Here is a 15176-nt window from a genome sequence, read left to right as displayed (position 1 = left end):
CTGAGTTACTGCTTCTTTTGTCATCTAATGACTGGAATTAATACAATGCTGATGCCTTTCTTTCTTGTTTTCTCTCTCAGTTTCTCAGACAAGGGAAGATCTCAGAAGACGTCAACTTCTTCCTCATCTCCAAGTTCCCAAAAAATTATGCCGTTTGATTCTGTAGTCAGTGCAGCAGAGAGAGCCAAGTCACCTTCTGGCTTTTCTGGAAGCACAGCACCGGGGCAGAAGCCTAACGTAGCCTTCTCTGACTTGAGTCTGGGAACCAGTAGGCCTGCAGCAGGAGTAGCCTCAGCGAGTGGTGAGTTCTCCTAAAGATGTACTAACTCCAGAGCTGTTCTATTTTTGGTCTTCATTTTATGATGTGGAACACCGTAGTACAACAGAGTCTGACAATTAAATCCTGTCCTTCAGGATGTACGCGCTTCTCCCCTGCTAATCTTCAGCAACGTTTGTCAGCAGAATTGAACTACCTTACTGTCATTGAAGAGTCTATGCGACAGCTTGCAGATGCGGAACGATTACGAGGCATATCACTGGCCCAGCAGGAGAGCGTTTCTTTGGCTCAGATTATAAAGGTAGTGGGAAAAATATTTCCTTGTATTAGTATTTCTCATTTGTTTCATTTTCTTCTAAGATAAATAGGATGAATTATGCTTTTGTCTTTCGTAAGTAGTTCCAGCAAGTGTGCAAGTGTCTAAGGCAGATAACCTCTTGAACGCTCTGTGCTTAAAACGTGTTTTTCTGATCTATAGGCACAACAGCAGCGTCATGAACGGGACATAACTCTTTTGAAAATCAAGGCTGAGCAGGAAGCTTTAAAGAATCAGAGGCAAATGGAAGAGGCAAGGCAGAAGGCAGCTCAGGTAAAGCTGCTCTCAAAAAATATGGAGTGTGTAAGAGGCAAAGTATTGTAAGTAAAGCTGTGTCTATGAATGCTGTGTCTATTGAAGCTGTGGTAAAGGGCTTTAATATAATTGGGGGGAAAACAAACAAATTTCTGGTGTCAATTTAAAACTTTTTTCTCCCAGGCTTACAGAAATGCTGCATTATACTATAGACAGTACTATACTGTCACACTTACTTTAGTAAGTACTTGAAGGGCTGATCTATTGTTTTGGTTTTTTTTACATAGGCCCATGTAGAGACACTGCATCGTCTGGTCCAGTCACGAAAGGAGGCTGTAGAAGTGCGGCAGGAGACTGTGTGCAAGGCTGCAGCCAAGCAGGTGGAAACTACACTTCTCACTACAGATGTGGGTCACCAGGTCCGTGAGGTGAGATTCAGAGTGAAATAAGAAGCTGTTTTGATTTCACTATTGCTTCAGATGCTGCCTCTAGGTTATGCTCTGTTCAGTACAGCTTCTTCATGTTCATAACATGCCAAATAATAGGACTTCTAAGGAACATTTCTAGCATCATTACTTAGAAGTTGGTTGACAGTTCTAAATCCCTGGTTGCACTTCTCATGATCTTCCTGTTAACTAACCATGCAGAATTTTGTTACTGCAGGACAGATGGGTGATAGTGAGCATAGCATCACTAATTTGTAAGCATTATACTCCATCAGATTGAACCTATATCTATTTCATACAAAAATCACACTAGAAAAGCAGGGGAACTTGTGGCAGATTTTAACATGGAAGTTTGTATAGTGTTGGGATTTAAACTTGTTGCTTCCATTGCAGTGAAAATAATATTTTTACTCTTTGAGTATGATGCATTTTCTAATGGAAATTAAATGTTTCTTGTTTTTTTTTTTTCATGTTTTTAGAAACTAATTGTGATAATAGGTCCAAAATGTTCTGTTGCATGGAGATACTTCTAGTAATCAGAGGTTAAGTTGATTAGAATACAATATAGATGAAGTAATACATGTCTATAACTTCACATTAATAATTCCACTCCCCGTAAATTAAATAATATATATATACAGAGCATCTCTTAAAAGCAGAATTGAAATGTGTGTAATAACAAACATCTCAAAAGCAGTTTTATGCATTCATTCATTATAAGTTGCCTACAAGAAGGACAGTCTGTTCAAAAACATGTTGATAGTTAAAAGCTCACTGTGTTCCTTTGTTTGTTATTGTACTCAGATGACGGAGCTTGCACGATCCCAGATCTCAGATACTGTCAGTGCTCCAGCTGCTCCAGTCAGCACTTTGTTTGACCACCAGCGGCAGCATCACTCAGAGTTCATGAAACAACTGAGAGTCCGAACTGATACAAACAGGTTTTGTCAAATGTTTCAGAACTTGGGAGGTGGGATGTAAGATTTGTTGGCTTTTATTTCACTTACTTTTAAAGAAAACTGTGGTATTTCATAGTAAGTGAACATTTAAGAAGAAATTTATAGTGTACGCCAAAGAAGAGATACTGATTCTTTGCAGCTCTTTATGAAAGAGAAAGAAAAGATGCTCTAGGTATTTCATGGGATGACTTAACTTGTCTAGGTTTTAAGTATTTTCTTATACATTTTGGCTATTACTACTTTTGCTAAGCTGATAAAAGCTCATGGAATCTATATCAGTATTTAAGACAGAGTAGATTTACTTCTAGTGCTTTCTCTTCTCAGGAAATGTGAGACAGCTGCCATGTCACAAAGTAAGGAGGCAGATGACTCAAAACAGAATTACACACCAGTGTTTGATAGCTATTCAGAGTCCTCAAGATCAAAGGTTCGTGATCGGAGGTAAGAAGAGATTAGGTTTGTTTCTTTTCTGTCTACCTGCTGTAAATAAGAACCAGGTTTTGAAAATGCTTGCAAAGTAATTTTGAGACATGTTGTTCCTTTGTTTCCTTTTTAAAGAGAGAAAGTGGGCATTAAATCTTAACATTGCTGGGATGTTATTTGCTGATGTAATGTAAAATAAATATTTTTAAATGCACAAAGTAGTGTCTTAATTAAAAATACTTGTTTTTTGATGAAACAGTAGTACCAGCAGTCGCCAAGAGAGTCTTTCTGTTCCGTCATCTAAAGAGAATGAGAAAAAACTTCCCCGTCGTGAACAGCTAACTAGCAGCATTGAAGACCAGGCTCATACTGGTGTGGATGATTCCTTGCCAAGTGATAGTATTTTGTCACTGCCAGATGAAAAAGGTTAGCTGTATTTGTATGTAATGAACCTGAAAGTGGTTAAGGGGGGAGGCAAATGCTGCTTCAAAACTAGCTTCTGACATGAATGAGGCGAATATTGTGACGTTTGAGTCCCAGGTAATGGCAGATAGCTACATATTTACTTCCTGAATGTGTAGGCTGAACACCAGAAATTTTGGTAGACTTCAAATGTGTTTATACCTGCATATAGAATTCCGTTAGGTCTTTTTTAAGCTAGATAACAATATTGCAATACGTCCTCTAACTCAAGGTCACTTTTCTGAAAGCTAAGATCTCTTTTTGTATTAGAGGAGTCCTCTCCCTGTCTTTCCTGTCCTTGTGACTTTACTGGGTTGAGACAGGGTAAAATGAATTGTGTGGTACATACTTGAGCATTAACTCGCTTCCCTCAGATTCTGCTTCCATTGGAACTGAGTTTTCCCTGAAATTTGATGAGTCCATGACAGAGGATGAGATTGAAGAGAAGTCTTTTCGGTCTTTGCTGCCCTCTGAAAGTCATCGTAGAAATAACTTGGAGAAGAAACGCGGTAATCGTGATGATTCTGATGAGGAAGTCTCCCCAGAAAAAAACACTCTGTCATCTATCAAGGTATGTCAAGTGTTCATAGTTAAGGTAGACTAACTGTTACTGTTCAATTCTGCTTATGAATCTGTTGAGCTATTCTGTGTTGCTTGTGCTTAGGAACTTTGGTTCTTCAAGCATTTGAAAACATAGGAGTTGTACGAACATCCTTTATGTCACTGCGGTGCAAGTAAGATGATTTGTTTTGTGGAACAGTCCTTACTGTCCTCAACCTTTTCTCACGTGGCTTTAGAGAAGAAGAGTGATGTTTTGAGGTAGATTATAAAAACCTAGTGGACTAATTCTTTCTAATACTCCTACTCACATCCAGGAGGTACAAGCAGATGCTGCTTCTTACTCTCATGAGGAGACATTCCAAAACTGTCACTTAGCCCAGGGCAGAAAAACGTGGTCTTACAGTAGCTCAGAGAGAAAAAACAAATTCCCTTCTTATCCTGAACCATGTGCAGATACACAGTTTGTACTTGAAAAAAGCTTTGAAATTTCTTTATTAACAAACCATGCCAAATTTGTCTTGCCTTTCAGGAGCTAAGCATGCCTTTCTCAGGAGGGCAAGATAGTTTCTCTAAATTTACTATGGAGATGGTAAGACAGTACATGAAAGAGGAGGAAATGCGAGCAGCTCATCAATCCTCGCTACTTCGGCTCCGGGAGAAGGCTCTGAAGGAGAAGACAAAGGCTGAGTTAGCTTGGTTGGAACACCAGAGGAAGTAAGATGGTGTTGAATATACACTGTTGCTAACTGATCGTTTTCTTATGAAAGTCTCCAACGTATATTTTTTTGGTGATACTTTTCTTCTACCCCACTCCTCTGTGATTAAATATCAGTGGTTGAGCAAATCTTTTGACGTCTGTAATCTATGCAAACATTATTGTCATTTGGAAAGAACAGAACTCAGTTTGTAAGTGTGATTTGATGTTTAAATTGATCATGGTTAGACAGAAGAATAGAAACAGGGAAACATCCAATAGAGAAGGTAGTTCCCATCCATTACTCCACAAGTCGTAATGCAAGAATACATATACTCTTCTGCAGATGAAAAAAAGTCATTTGAAAGGGTAAAAGGCTGTTGTTGTTCACTTGTGATGTTGACTTTGTTTTTTCTTGTTTCCTTACTGAACCATCTCTTCCAATCTGGTTGCAGGCATTTGCGAGACAAGGGAGAGGATGATAAGATGCCTCCTATTCGTAAGAGGCAGCGTGGTCTTCTGCTGAGACTACAGCAGGAAAAGGTAACTGATGCTTTCTAGGAAAATCCTATAGAAACTTGTGTGATACATTGGACACTGTAGAAGTTAAGAACTGATAGCTCTGTGCCAGGCTTTTGGATAGAAAAAGAGCATTATTTCCCAACATATAATAATGCACCTTTTGATGGTATTTAACATGTTGTTTTAAAGGGTTCTTCTATATCAATAATCTCATGAGTTGAGACCTGACTGTATTAATTGGTCGTCTGTTCTCTGCTGATGAAATTGCAGGTTAATTACTTCATCTCAGTTCTGTTAACTGTAATTTCATATTGTGGACACTGAGAGTTTCAGAATGTGTTGGAGAGCTGTCTGTCAAACTTACTTTGCTTAATCTTTTTTACCTAAAAGGCAGATATTAAGCGTCTTCAAGAGGCTAACAAGGCTGCTCGGAAGGAGAGACAGCTAATCCTTAAACAGCAGGCGGAAATAGAACGAATCCGTCAGACTACAATGAAACTGCAGGAAAAATTGAAATCTGCGGGGGAAAACAAGCTTGTAAGTGTCCTGTACAGGAGCTGGAGTCCTCCCTCTTTGACTGTGCAGCTGGTATTTGACTCAACTGCTAGCTTCAAAGCTATTAGATTACACCTATCTCACGGGAAATGTATCAGCTCAAATTGTCTTATCCTGTATATTTCATCAATTTCATTTGTTTAATTTCTTCAAATCGTTGTTTGAGGAAATGCGTATGGAAAAGTATTAGTAAATGTTTTAACTAGGCAGTAGACAAGAAGGTGACACTCTTTAGCAGGGTCTGTTGTGATAGGACAAAGGGAAATGGTTTCGAACTAAGAGGGAAGACTTATATTTGGATATAAGGAAGAAGTTTATTATAATAAGGGTGTTGAGGCACTGGCGCAGGTTGCACAGAGAGGTGGTGGTGCCCTGTCCCTGCAGAAAACCAAGGTCAGTCTGGATGGGGCTTTGAGCACCTGATGGAGCTGTGGGTGTCCCTGTTCACTGCAGGGGAGTTGGACCAGATGGCCTTTTAAGAGGCCTTTCCAAATCAAACAATTCTGTGACTCTGTGGTGATGATTAATTGTCAAGCTTAAGTAATGACTTTGGGAATACCAGCTTTTTGGTGTTTGAATCTCGGACTCTGATTCTGTTTATCTGATTAAAAGGACTAAAATGTAAGCTCCAAAACCTAAGCTTGCTGCTTTTTGTATTTTGGTGTTATTAAACAAAGTTTCTCACATCTACAACACTGGCACAGGTTGTCCAGTGAGGTTGTGGATGCCCCTTCCCTGGCAGCATTCAAGGCCAGGCTGGATGGGGCTGTGAGCAACCTGGTCTGGTGGGAAGTATCCCTGCCTACAGCAGGGGATCAGAACTGGGTAAACTTAAAGGTCCCTTCCAACCCAAACCATTCTATGATTCTGTGATCAAGACAGGCTTGGTAACTGGCTGAATGCTTGCAAAACTCTGGAAATGCGAATTTAATACTAATGAGAGGACTGGTTTCCTGTTTGGGTAACTGAATTCTCTTAGGATTTTTTGTTCTAGTTACAGTCAAGGGAGAACTTAAATTGTGATGGGAAAAAGAGTACAAAAATGATGTCTAATGGAAAGAAGTTGGAGAATAAAGCTAAAATATGTAGGTGGACAGACTTAACCTGAAGTATTATTTAGTGTAATCTGAGGATAAGCAAGATGGGTTAACACGGTTTAAAAATAAATTCTAAAAAGAGGATAACATTTCATGCTTTTAATGTTGTTTTTTTAACTTAAAATTGCAGGAACTTCACAGTGAGGATGACATCAAGCTGAGCAATGGTTCTAGCCCACTTCCAACTGATGTAGAAACACGCAGCCCTTCCCCGGTATCAATCTCCAGCAGTGAGACTAGTAGCATCATGCAGAAGCTCAAAAAGATGCGCAGCAGAATGGATGAGAAGTAACTAAGTTTTCTTTTCTATTACAGAGCTTTGCTATTTTAACGAAAACAAATCAGTTCAGCCAGTATCTGCACTAAAAATGGTTATCAGGAAGACTACAGTGGTATTGATATCATATACAGTGATGTCTTTTCAGAATCAGCCTGAAAAAGAACTGATTATAAGCATTGATAGAGCTATATTAACCTTTGAAGAAAGCATTTTATAGGATATGGTTTTTTTCTTCAGTACAGAAATTTGAGTCAGTAAAAGCATATCAGTGTAAGAGATTATGATATCCGTACTTGGCAGGAAAATGGATTGACTTGAGCTTAACAGCATGTCTTCTCAGACTTCTTACAATGAAATACTTTAAGGCAGATTATCAAAGTGGTGCCTGTATCTTTTATTTCTCCTTTTCACTTATATATATTTGGTTCACGAAAGGTCAGGGAGCTTGTGTGTGACTAAGAAGATAGTAAGACCTTTTACTTTTATTATGTGGTCCATAGATTGGGAGAAAAAGCTGAAAACAGCTGTTTGTCTTCCGAGGAAATAATCAAGTATATGTGAAGTCTCTGGGTCTGGAAACTGACTCAATCTGTTGATTTCACCTGTTAAATTGTTCTGAATCAAATAAGTTGTTTCTCTACCTCTTCAGTGCAGAGATTACTTTATTTGCTTTAAGCATTTCAAATATGCTGGCAGTATGTTCTCATTAGTTTGAAGTCCTCAGTTCTTAGTTGAGACTAACCCATTCGAAGTCTGGCCTGTGCCAGTTAACCACACGTAATAGGTCACTACATTTTCGTGTGTGTGGTGATCTTTGTAATGCCCTTCCTCTGGAAACTTGTAGCATTCAGAGCAAACATCAAAAAAGCAAGCACTGCCATTTGTAAAGTCAAGCTATCTGTGGATCCATAGCACCCTGGTAGCTTGTAATCATTTGGGAAGGACATTTCCTGCACCTGCATATGTTTGTGTATGCTGGAGATTAAACAGCACAAAACATCAGAACAGCAAGAGAGGATTGGTGTAAGTAGTAGAACAAACCCACATTCTGTTTAAATAGTCTCTGTGTTCAAGCCTGGATTGGATGCTTTGTTATTCAGTCTCTTCTGATAGGAACTAGTGGATTGAAAAGACAAAATCACAAATGATATTTCAAGTTTCTGAAAGACCATATTTCTAAAACTTTTAGCATTCCAAGTTGTGTGGAAAACCTCACTTCTTTCCCTAAGTATGTGTTGAGGTTGGTAAATTGCTTAGGAGTGGAATCAGAAATGGGCTCAGAAGAAAGATCTTGGAAACCTGCATGGAGATGGCCTGCAAACAGAGCAAGTTCTTTGTCTTCTTTTTCCCTCAGTTTCAACATACAAAGTTTTGAATGGTAATAGTGTGCTCCAAAGCTAAATCACAGCTTATGAATTTTGATGTAATGTTAATGCTAATGTTAATACTGTAAAATATTACAAATATATTTGTGTTTGTCATCCTTTGCCACTTTTTTTTCAGGTAGCCTTTTTAGTCAATATTGTTTCTGAAGTCTTTGCTTTATTCCTAAGCAACACTTGTAATACCAGTAAGAATTACAAAGGATAGTAATAGATACAAAGTATGTTTTGTCCTTAGGAATATTTTAATTGCAAGTCCAAAATGTTTGTTGTCTGGGTTACATGTTTCAAAAGGGAAGCCATCGGGATTTCAGCTGAAGTAATTACTGTGAGGAACACCAAGTGGAAGTTGTGCTTGTGTGTGATGCAGTGTATGTGGTCATGCATTTTCGGTGTTGTAATTCTGTCTTGATTGCTCTACGTGTTTGAAGTATTCTGTGTAAACAGAAATAATTCCCTAGAACTTCAGTCTTGTATGTATGTTTGATTGTATGGCTTTTGCACACATCTTGCAGGTTTTCTTGATAGTGGTAGCTGTGCTTATCGAATAAAAACAGTGCAAGCTTAGTACCTAATTTTTACATCCTTGTTTATGAAATATTTAAGGATAACACTAACATGATATTTACTTAGGGTATGTTTAGGGAACTATTTGTTTGAAAAACAAGTTAAGTGATCCTGAAAATTGAAATAAGCTGAATGAGTGAAATACAAGAGAAGTAGAGAAACACTGTGAGACAGCTTTAATTTCTCTTCCGTTAAATGGACAATGAAAGAGTCGTTCTGTTTTAATTATAACTCATGAATCTGCATAGCCTGCATGTGAACAGGAGCATGCTCTGTCAAAGAGAATTAACCCTTCTGCCCATGCTTGCCTTGCATATGCAGCTTTAATGATAATTTGTACAGCAGAAGAACTGATTAAATGCTCATTTGCTTTTGCTTTCTTTAGTATGCTTCTTACCCTGCTTTGTAGTTGCTACAGAGCTGTGCAGAGCATGATATTTTGCTATAAATATGATAATATGCTAGGAATTAGCTTAAAGCAGCCTTCCATTAAGAAGCAACATTTTAATCACAGTGTTAGGTTTATGCAGTTTAAAAGAATATATAGGCGTTGTCTTCCTGCAGAAATGAAAGTGAGTATTCTGAGACCAAGTCTGTGCTTTATTGCAAAATCAAAGAGCAGCTGGAAGCTGAATACAGATATATTTCAGATCTTTTTTTTTTTTTGGATTTGCTTGAGTTTCTTTAAATAAATTCACCCTTTTTAAAGTTTCAGACTGGCAAAGCTGTATATATTACAAAACCAGCACTCTGCTTAATGCTACTAATATCCTCTATTGAGGATTAGAATAGCAGACGTTGCAGAAAGCTGAGGTTGAGGTGTTAGCAGGTGCATGTGGAAGTTTGTATCAGAGTGATAAAACTTAAACAGAGCAATGTGAAAGTAGCATGCCTTTAACTAACAAAATGAAGTGTTACAACTTAGGCACGAGTGTATGTGTTCTTATTACCTTCTGCATAACAATGTACAATTTTTCTACCCAAGGTGTTAGGTTAAATGCAATTAACTTTGAAGTTCTTTGCTAGATGCTGTCCTTTTCTCATTCTTTCTGCTTTTTTTGGTTTTCTTTTGGCTTAGTTTTAAACTCTTCCTCCTTATTTTGTAGACACTGCTCTCCTGTTCACTACTTCTTCTCTGTCTTTACGTCTCACCACTGGGCCTCTCTCAGTGTCTGTTTTCCCAACCTCCACCCCAAATTCCAGCTGTATATCTACAACCAATTGGTCAGGTAACTGTACCTTTCTCAAGTGATAGACTCTTTGATAGAGCATGCTCTGTTCAGTCCTAAAAAGTCAAGAGGTTCTTCATCACTGAACTGTTTTGACACTTTTCCCACACTGGTTCCAGATTTATCTCTTGTTCCTGCTGCGTTCTGAGTAGCAGACAGACAGTTTACTTTGCTTCTGCTGTCCAGTTGCTACTTCAAAACAGCTGTTGAAACTGTCTAGCTTGGTATTAAAATCTGTGTGTATTAAATATAAATGCAGTTCAAGTATAGGGTAACGCTTCCAGGTTATTATTTTTGGAATAGGCAGACCAAATATGTGACCTTAGCACCAGATAAATAGTTAGACTTTGGAAATTACGATGATGTAATCTGAGTGCTTCTGCTTCCCCTTCACTCCTGTAGATTTCCTGCCTTGAAGATACCAGATGTGGTTCATGCTTTTCTGCTATTTTTTCTCCCCATGAAAGTGCCCCTGCTGTTGAGGGTGAATGTGTACCCTCGGTGTTGCAACTGGAACCCTCTAGACTGTAGTAAATGCTAAGGCAGTATGCATGCTACCTCGTGGTGGTTCTGACCTTTTAAACCCCTGGGTTATAAAAGGGTCTGCATCGTTAGCCGTGCTCATTTAATCCTCTTCTTTCTAAAGCATGAATGTTCGAGCCTTCTTTCTCTCTCTTTAGTGCTCTTTTTGACCAACTTGTAGTTTTCTTATTAGTTGGTCTTTGTATGGTGGTTAGTTTTATGATACTTTAGTAACATAATTCTGCTCTCCTGCTTGTGGCCTCCTGGGTTAATTCATTTGACATCTGCCATTGAAGAGTCTTGCACCTTCATATCCATTTATTTCAGCCTTTCTCTTGAACTTTACCCCAACTGGACTTGCCTCCCTCAAGACCCAGTCAAACATGAAGATCCAGACATTATGATGAGATGAAACAACTAGTGAAGGGAGAAGAAAAAGTTTGCATTGAGGTCATGATTGTAGCAGGGACCTACATAACAAGTTCCAAATATACGAACTACTAGATTAATTGGAACCGATGCGTACCTGAAAGTAAGAGCTGATAAATCTGTTAGTGCTCGTGAAAGACAACATAGACAAACATGGCTGTCTGTCGTGTTTGTAGTGCAATTACCAGCGGTAATCTGGCCTCTTAATGTTGTTAATCTGTCAGTTTTCTGTAAGCACAGATAATGTTTGATGCTTATCTATAGGAAGAGATTGAATAAATACAGAAAATCCTGGTATCTGCTAGCTGAAAAGTAGCAGGTATTTCAGACTGATAGAGGTGCTGCTTTTCATCTGCCCTTGCTCTGAGGTGCGTGCCTTACTGGCTTCTGAAACTTTTATCTTCATGTCGTCACTTTTCCACCTGATCTGAATCTGCCTTAAAGAAGGAATCATCAGAATCTTAATCTTTCTGATGAACTGCCAGCTCATTTTACCTGGGAACAGAGTGAGCAACACCAAGGGAGCAAACAAGCGGTGTCTTTCAGCAGGCGACACCTGCAGCCTACCTGGTTGTCCATTGCAGTCACTGTATATATAAAGGTTGTCGGAAACATGGGAGATTAAAAAAGTGCAAATGGAATTACAAACTGCTTTGTAGTCTAAGAACGTCAATGCTAAGTATTTGGATTGTTTAAAAAACTACAGATTATGAAGGCACTTTCAAAGTCTCACAGGACTTTGAAGACTGCATTTTTAGGTGCCCACTCTGTACTTCTGTACACATTTGAACACTCTCTCTAGCTGGCAAAAACCATCTTGTTTCTGAAGAGCGATTCTGTGACATTCAGAATGTCATTGCAGAGGATGAATGGACTGATGTACACTCTCTCTCTAGAGTTGGCATGTTAGAAACGTGTGCAGTTGATACCGACCTTCCAGTTCTTATCTTAAAGACTGAATGCTATCTTCTTGATAACTTCAGTATCTAGATATAAACTAGAGGTGATTCTGTTCAGTAGCTGGCAATGAAAACTGGTATACGTGCACAAACTTATTCACGATTGTGACATTTTACATTAATTTCCTCATTTCTGAGGTTTCGTGCATAATTAGAGAAATCTTTGTCACAAATCAAAATATCTGCAGCTTTGCAGCATAAGCTTTCTTTCTTTCCTTAGTTTAAAGCAGTAGCCAGGTCTGTTGGTAGGTGGGAGAGCAGTCCTGCATCCTCACTCTCTTGATGTTGTCAACTGATGATTAACATTCCAAGTGTGGCAATCCAGAGATGATACTCAAAGGAAGAAGGATAAAAGCTCCAGTAATCCTTCCAGGTGGATTATTACTACAGGAACACCTCTTATAATTAGTTAGTTAGAAAGAACAGTGGGGCAGCTGGGGCCACAATATTTCTCTTGTCATTGGAATTAACAAAAAGATAGGTTCATTTTTCAAACAGTCACTGCTTTCTTGAGGGTTCCAGTTTCATGCCACAGGTACTTCTCACATTCTGAACTAAGGAGCTGACCCTGTTCATTTTACTGAATATACTATTAGCGCTTTTAAAGATGTTGAAAATTCTTTCAATGTTAGCAGCAGTTTTACAATATCTTGTAGACTTGATTTACTGCCAAAAAAAAGTGTTCTCCGTATGTCATAAGTCTAGGAGATAGTAGTTAGTGTGGCAGTTTCCCCAGAAAACAATTTGAATAGCTAAAATTAAGGAAATTGTGGCAATAGAGCATCTGGTTTTGGGGGTCTTTGACTGTCTTTTGCTGTGTCTGTCAGGTTCCTAACTAAACGAGAACAGAAGCTGATGCAGCGTCGCCAGCATGCTGAAGAATTGTTGGAGTGGAAACGTCGCCTAGATGCAGAGGAAGCAGAAATAAGGCAGATAGAAAAGCAGGCTTTGGCTGCCTGGGACAAAGAGCTGCTTAAAACCAAAGTAGCCAAGAAAGAGCTGGGGGATCTGAGAACTGAGCCCAAAGGTAGTAGAAACTTTGGGAGTAACTTCAGCAAATAACACAAGTCAAACATAATCTGGCAGAACAGTTGCTTAAGTTTGTGTTTCTTTTATTCTGTGATCCTGTATCTTCTCATTTGTTTCTGCACACAATTTGAAATCCGTTCAGTTTTACAAAACAGAAATGTTACATGATCGTTTGCTGATCTTATCCTAAACATCCCCCTGTTCGGTAAATGACTGAAATCTGTAGCTATACTGAAGTATGCTAGGATGTAGTTAATGTAAATTGTGCTATTCTGAGAACACAAGTTCCCAGATTTTAGGGGCTTTGGTTTTATCCCTCTGTCCTAAGTAGGATGTACTTTGAGCATGAACCACAGAAAATTGTATTGCAGTGGGAGAAAGTAATGAAACTTTGGGGATAGTTCTCAAAATAATACTTTTTCCTCCCACTTTTGGAAGTGGGTGATAGATTCACCACAGGTACAAAGGGAATTTAGACTTATGTCCTATTACAGTTGCCACTGAAAAGCCTCGTGGACCTTAGGCATATGGAAAACACTTCAAAGATGTTATGCGTGCAAGTCACTGAGTTCCAGTGAGGAAAAATTCAGCATGCTGAAGACAGAGGCATGGATGAAAAAATACATTTACTTTCTGTTAATTGTGTCTACCAGTAAGCACTGGAGCATGGCCCTGTTGCAGAAGAAGCTCCTCTCCCTAGCCTTTGTTCAAATATTAAGTAGTTCTTCATGGCTGCTTCCATAATGCAGTGACTCCTGCAGAATTTAGTAAACAGGAATACTGAAAACCCAACTTATTATTTTACTTGTTGCCATTTGAGAGACTCATGATGAAATCATAACATTAAAATGTTCTCTGCAGTGCCTGTAAAGGAAGCAATCAATTCCAAATTCAAGATCTGACTTGTAGATTATGTGCTCCACTATGACTTCTTCAGACTAATAGTGACTCTTGCTGTTGCATGGCTAACTGGAAGGACAGGTTTCCCTAATAATCTTTCTGGAGTATGTTGTCTGGAAAATGTTAGAATATTCTGAGGAGGCTTTTTGGTTTTGACATTTGGCAATCACTAAGACTGCTAGTCTTAAATCGTAGTTCTCTGCTAAACATCCCTTTTTCATACTAAGTATTTCGGAGTCATTGTCTAGATAAGTGAAATAATGCATACCCATTTGACTTATATTGGTAGCATTTACTACTTTATATGCAGACAACAGTTACTTTGAAGGCATCTAAGCCAGTGAAGATTCTTATGCTCTTTCTTTTCCCTCATTATTCAATCTCAGAAACAGCTAGTGAAGATGTGTCTCCAGTGCCTTCTTACTCTTGTCTGAACAGTGAAGGCTCAGTCCCAGAAGATCTTGGCAGTCCAGCTGCTGAGTCTGTCCCATCAGAGACTATGGGCCATGGACAGCAAGAAAGCCCAGATCAGAGTATAGTTAACGAAGAAATAATTTATTCTGAAGACTTCAAGTCCTCTACCTCACCTGGCAAACTTGTGAGTGAGCTTTTTGTGCTGTATACATTCTTCAGTTTCTAAAAGAAGACAAATAATTGTCTTTCCAATTGTTGAAACAGAGACTAAGCTATGGTATGTGATACCACTGTATGTTATTAGAATAAACATTGTGATCAGTTAACGTTCTTCAAAGTCTTGATGAAAAATTGCTTGAACACAGAGTTTCAATGTTTTTAATCTGTAGGTAGCCTTGCAAAACGTTCTGCGTGTGTCACGTAGGTATGTGGTATTAAGTGGCGGAACACTGACCCAGTTAAACAATGTGAATTAGCTGTAGGCAAGCTTGTCACCATTGTATGAATTCTTTGAGGCTGAGGAAACTATCCGTGTTCCTCTGCCTTGCTTTATTTGCATGTTTCCCAAAGTATAGCTATAGGATGAGGAAACATAGCTGTAATACGGTACACAGTCCCTTGAGTTTCAGATTATGACTGCTTCCTAGTTAATTCAGCCTCATTGTTCTGCTCCAGTAGTTTCTCCTGCTTGGTTGACAGTTTTGATAAATTGTGTCCTGATAACTTTGCCTTGCACTGAATCAGAGACAGAAAATGCACTTTCTGTGAAGTCAGGAAAGAACTGCTCACATAAACTTCCATTACAGATACTTTCTTCTTGTACAGTTTTCTGAGAGTATAGTTAAGTAAAATGTCAGATATGCACTAGAGGTTATGATTGAGACGTGTGGAAGGTTTG

The 15176-nt window shown here is 38.7% G+C and overlaps 1 protein-coding gene across 4 annotated transcripts in view; it reads left to right on the top strand.

Moving 5' to 3' along the window:
- The window catches only part of CEP350 (centrosomal protein 350), a 65464-nt gene that overhangs the window by 27619 nt on the left and 22669 nt on the right, over positions 1 to 15176 (top strand). For 2 of the 4 annotated variants that reach the window (XM_072343000.1, XM_072342999.1), the window contains exons 16-30: positions 81 to 301; positions 415 to 578; positions 756 to 866; positions 1136 to 1276; positions 2099 to 2235; positions 2578 to 2694; positions 2936 to 3102; positions 3513 to 3709; positions 4229 to 4413; positions 4849 to 4936; positions 5306 to 5452; positions 6698 to 6855; positions 9903 to 10025; positions 12763 to 12962; positions 14251 to 14462. In XM_072343000.1, coding sequence (XP_072199101.1) covers positions 81 to 301; positions 415 to 578; positions 756 to 866; positions 1136 to 1276; positions 2099 to 2235; positions 2578 to 2694; positions 2936 to 3102; positions 3513 to 3709; positions 4229 to 4413; positions 4849 to 4936; positions 5306 to 5452; positions 6698 to 6855; positions 9903 to 10025; positions 12763 to 12962; positions 14251 to 14462 — 2368 coding nt within the window. The remainder of the gene's footprint in view (positions 1 to 80; positions 302 to 414; positions 579 to 755; positions 867 to 1135; positions 1277 to 2098; positions 2236 to 2577; positions 2695 to 2935; positions 3103 to 3512; positions 3710 to 4228; positions 4414 to 4848; positions 4937 to 5305; positions 5453 to 6697; positions 6856 to 9902; positions 10026 to 12762; positions 12963 to 14250; positions 14463 to 15176) is intronic. The other 2 variants (XM_072343001.1, XM_072343002.1) reach the window with 2 other exon arrangements.

The sequence above is a fragment of the Excalfactoria chinensis genome, chromosome 8 (genome assembly GCF_039878825.1).
Source record: "Excalfactoria chinensis isolate bCotChi1 chromosome 8, bCotChi1.hap2, whole genome shotgun sequence".
NCBI classification, from domain to species: domain Eukaryota; kingdom Metazoa; phylum Chordata; class Aves; order Galliformes; family Phasianidae; genus Excalfactoria; species Excalfactoria chinensis.
This window is presented reverse-complemented; position numbering and strand designations above follow the sequence as displayed.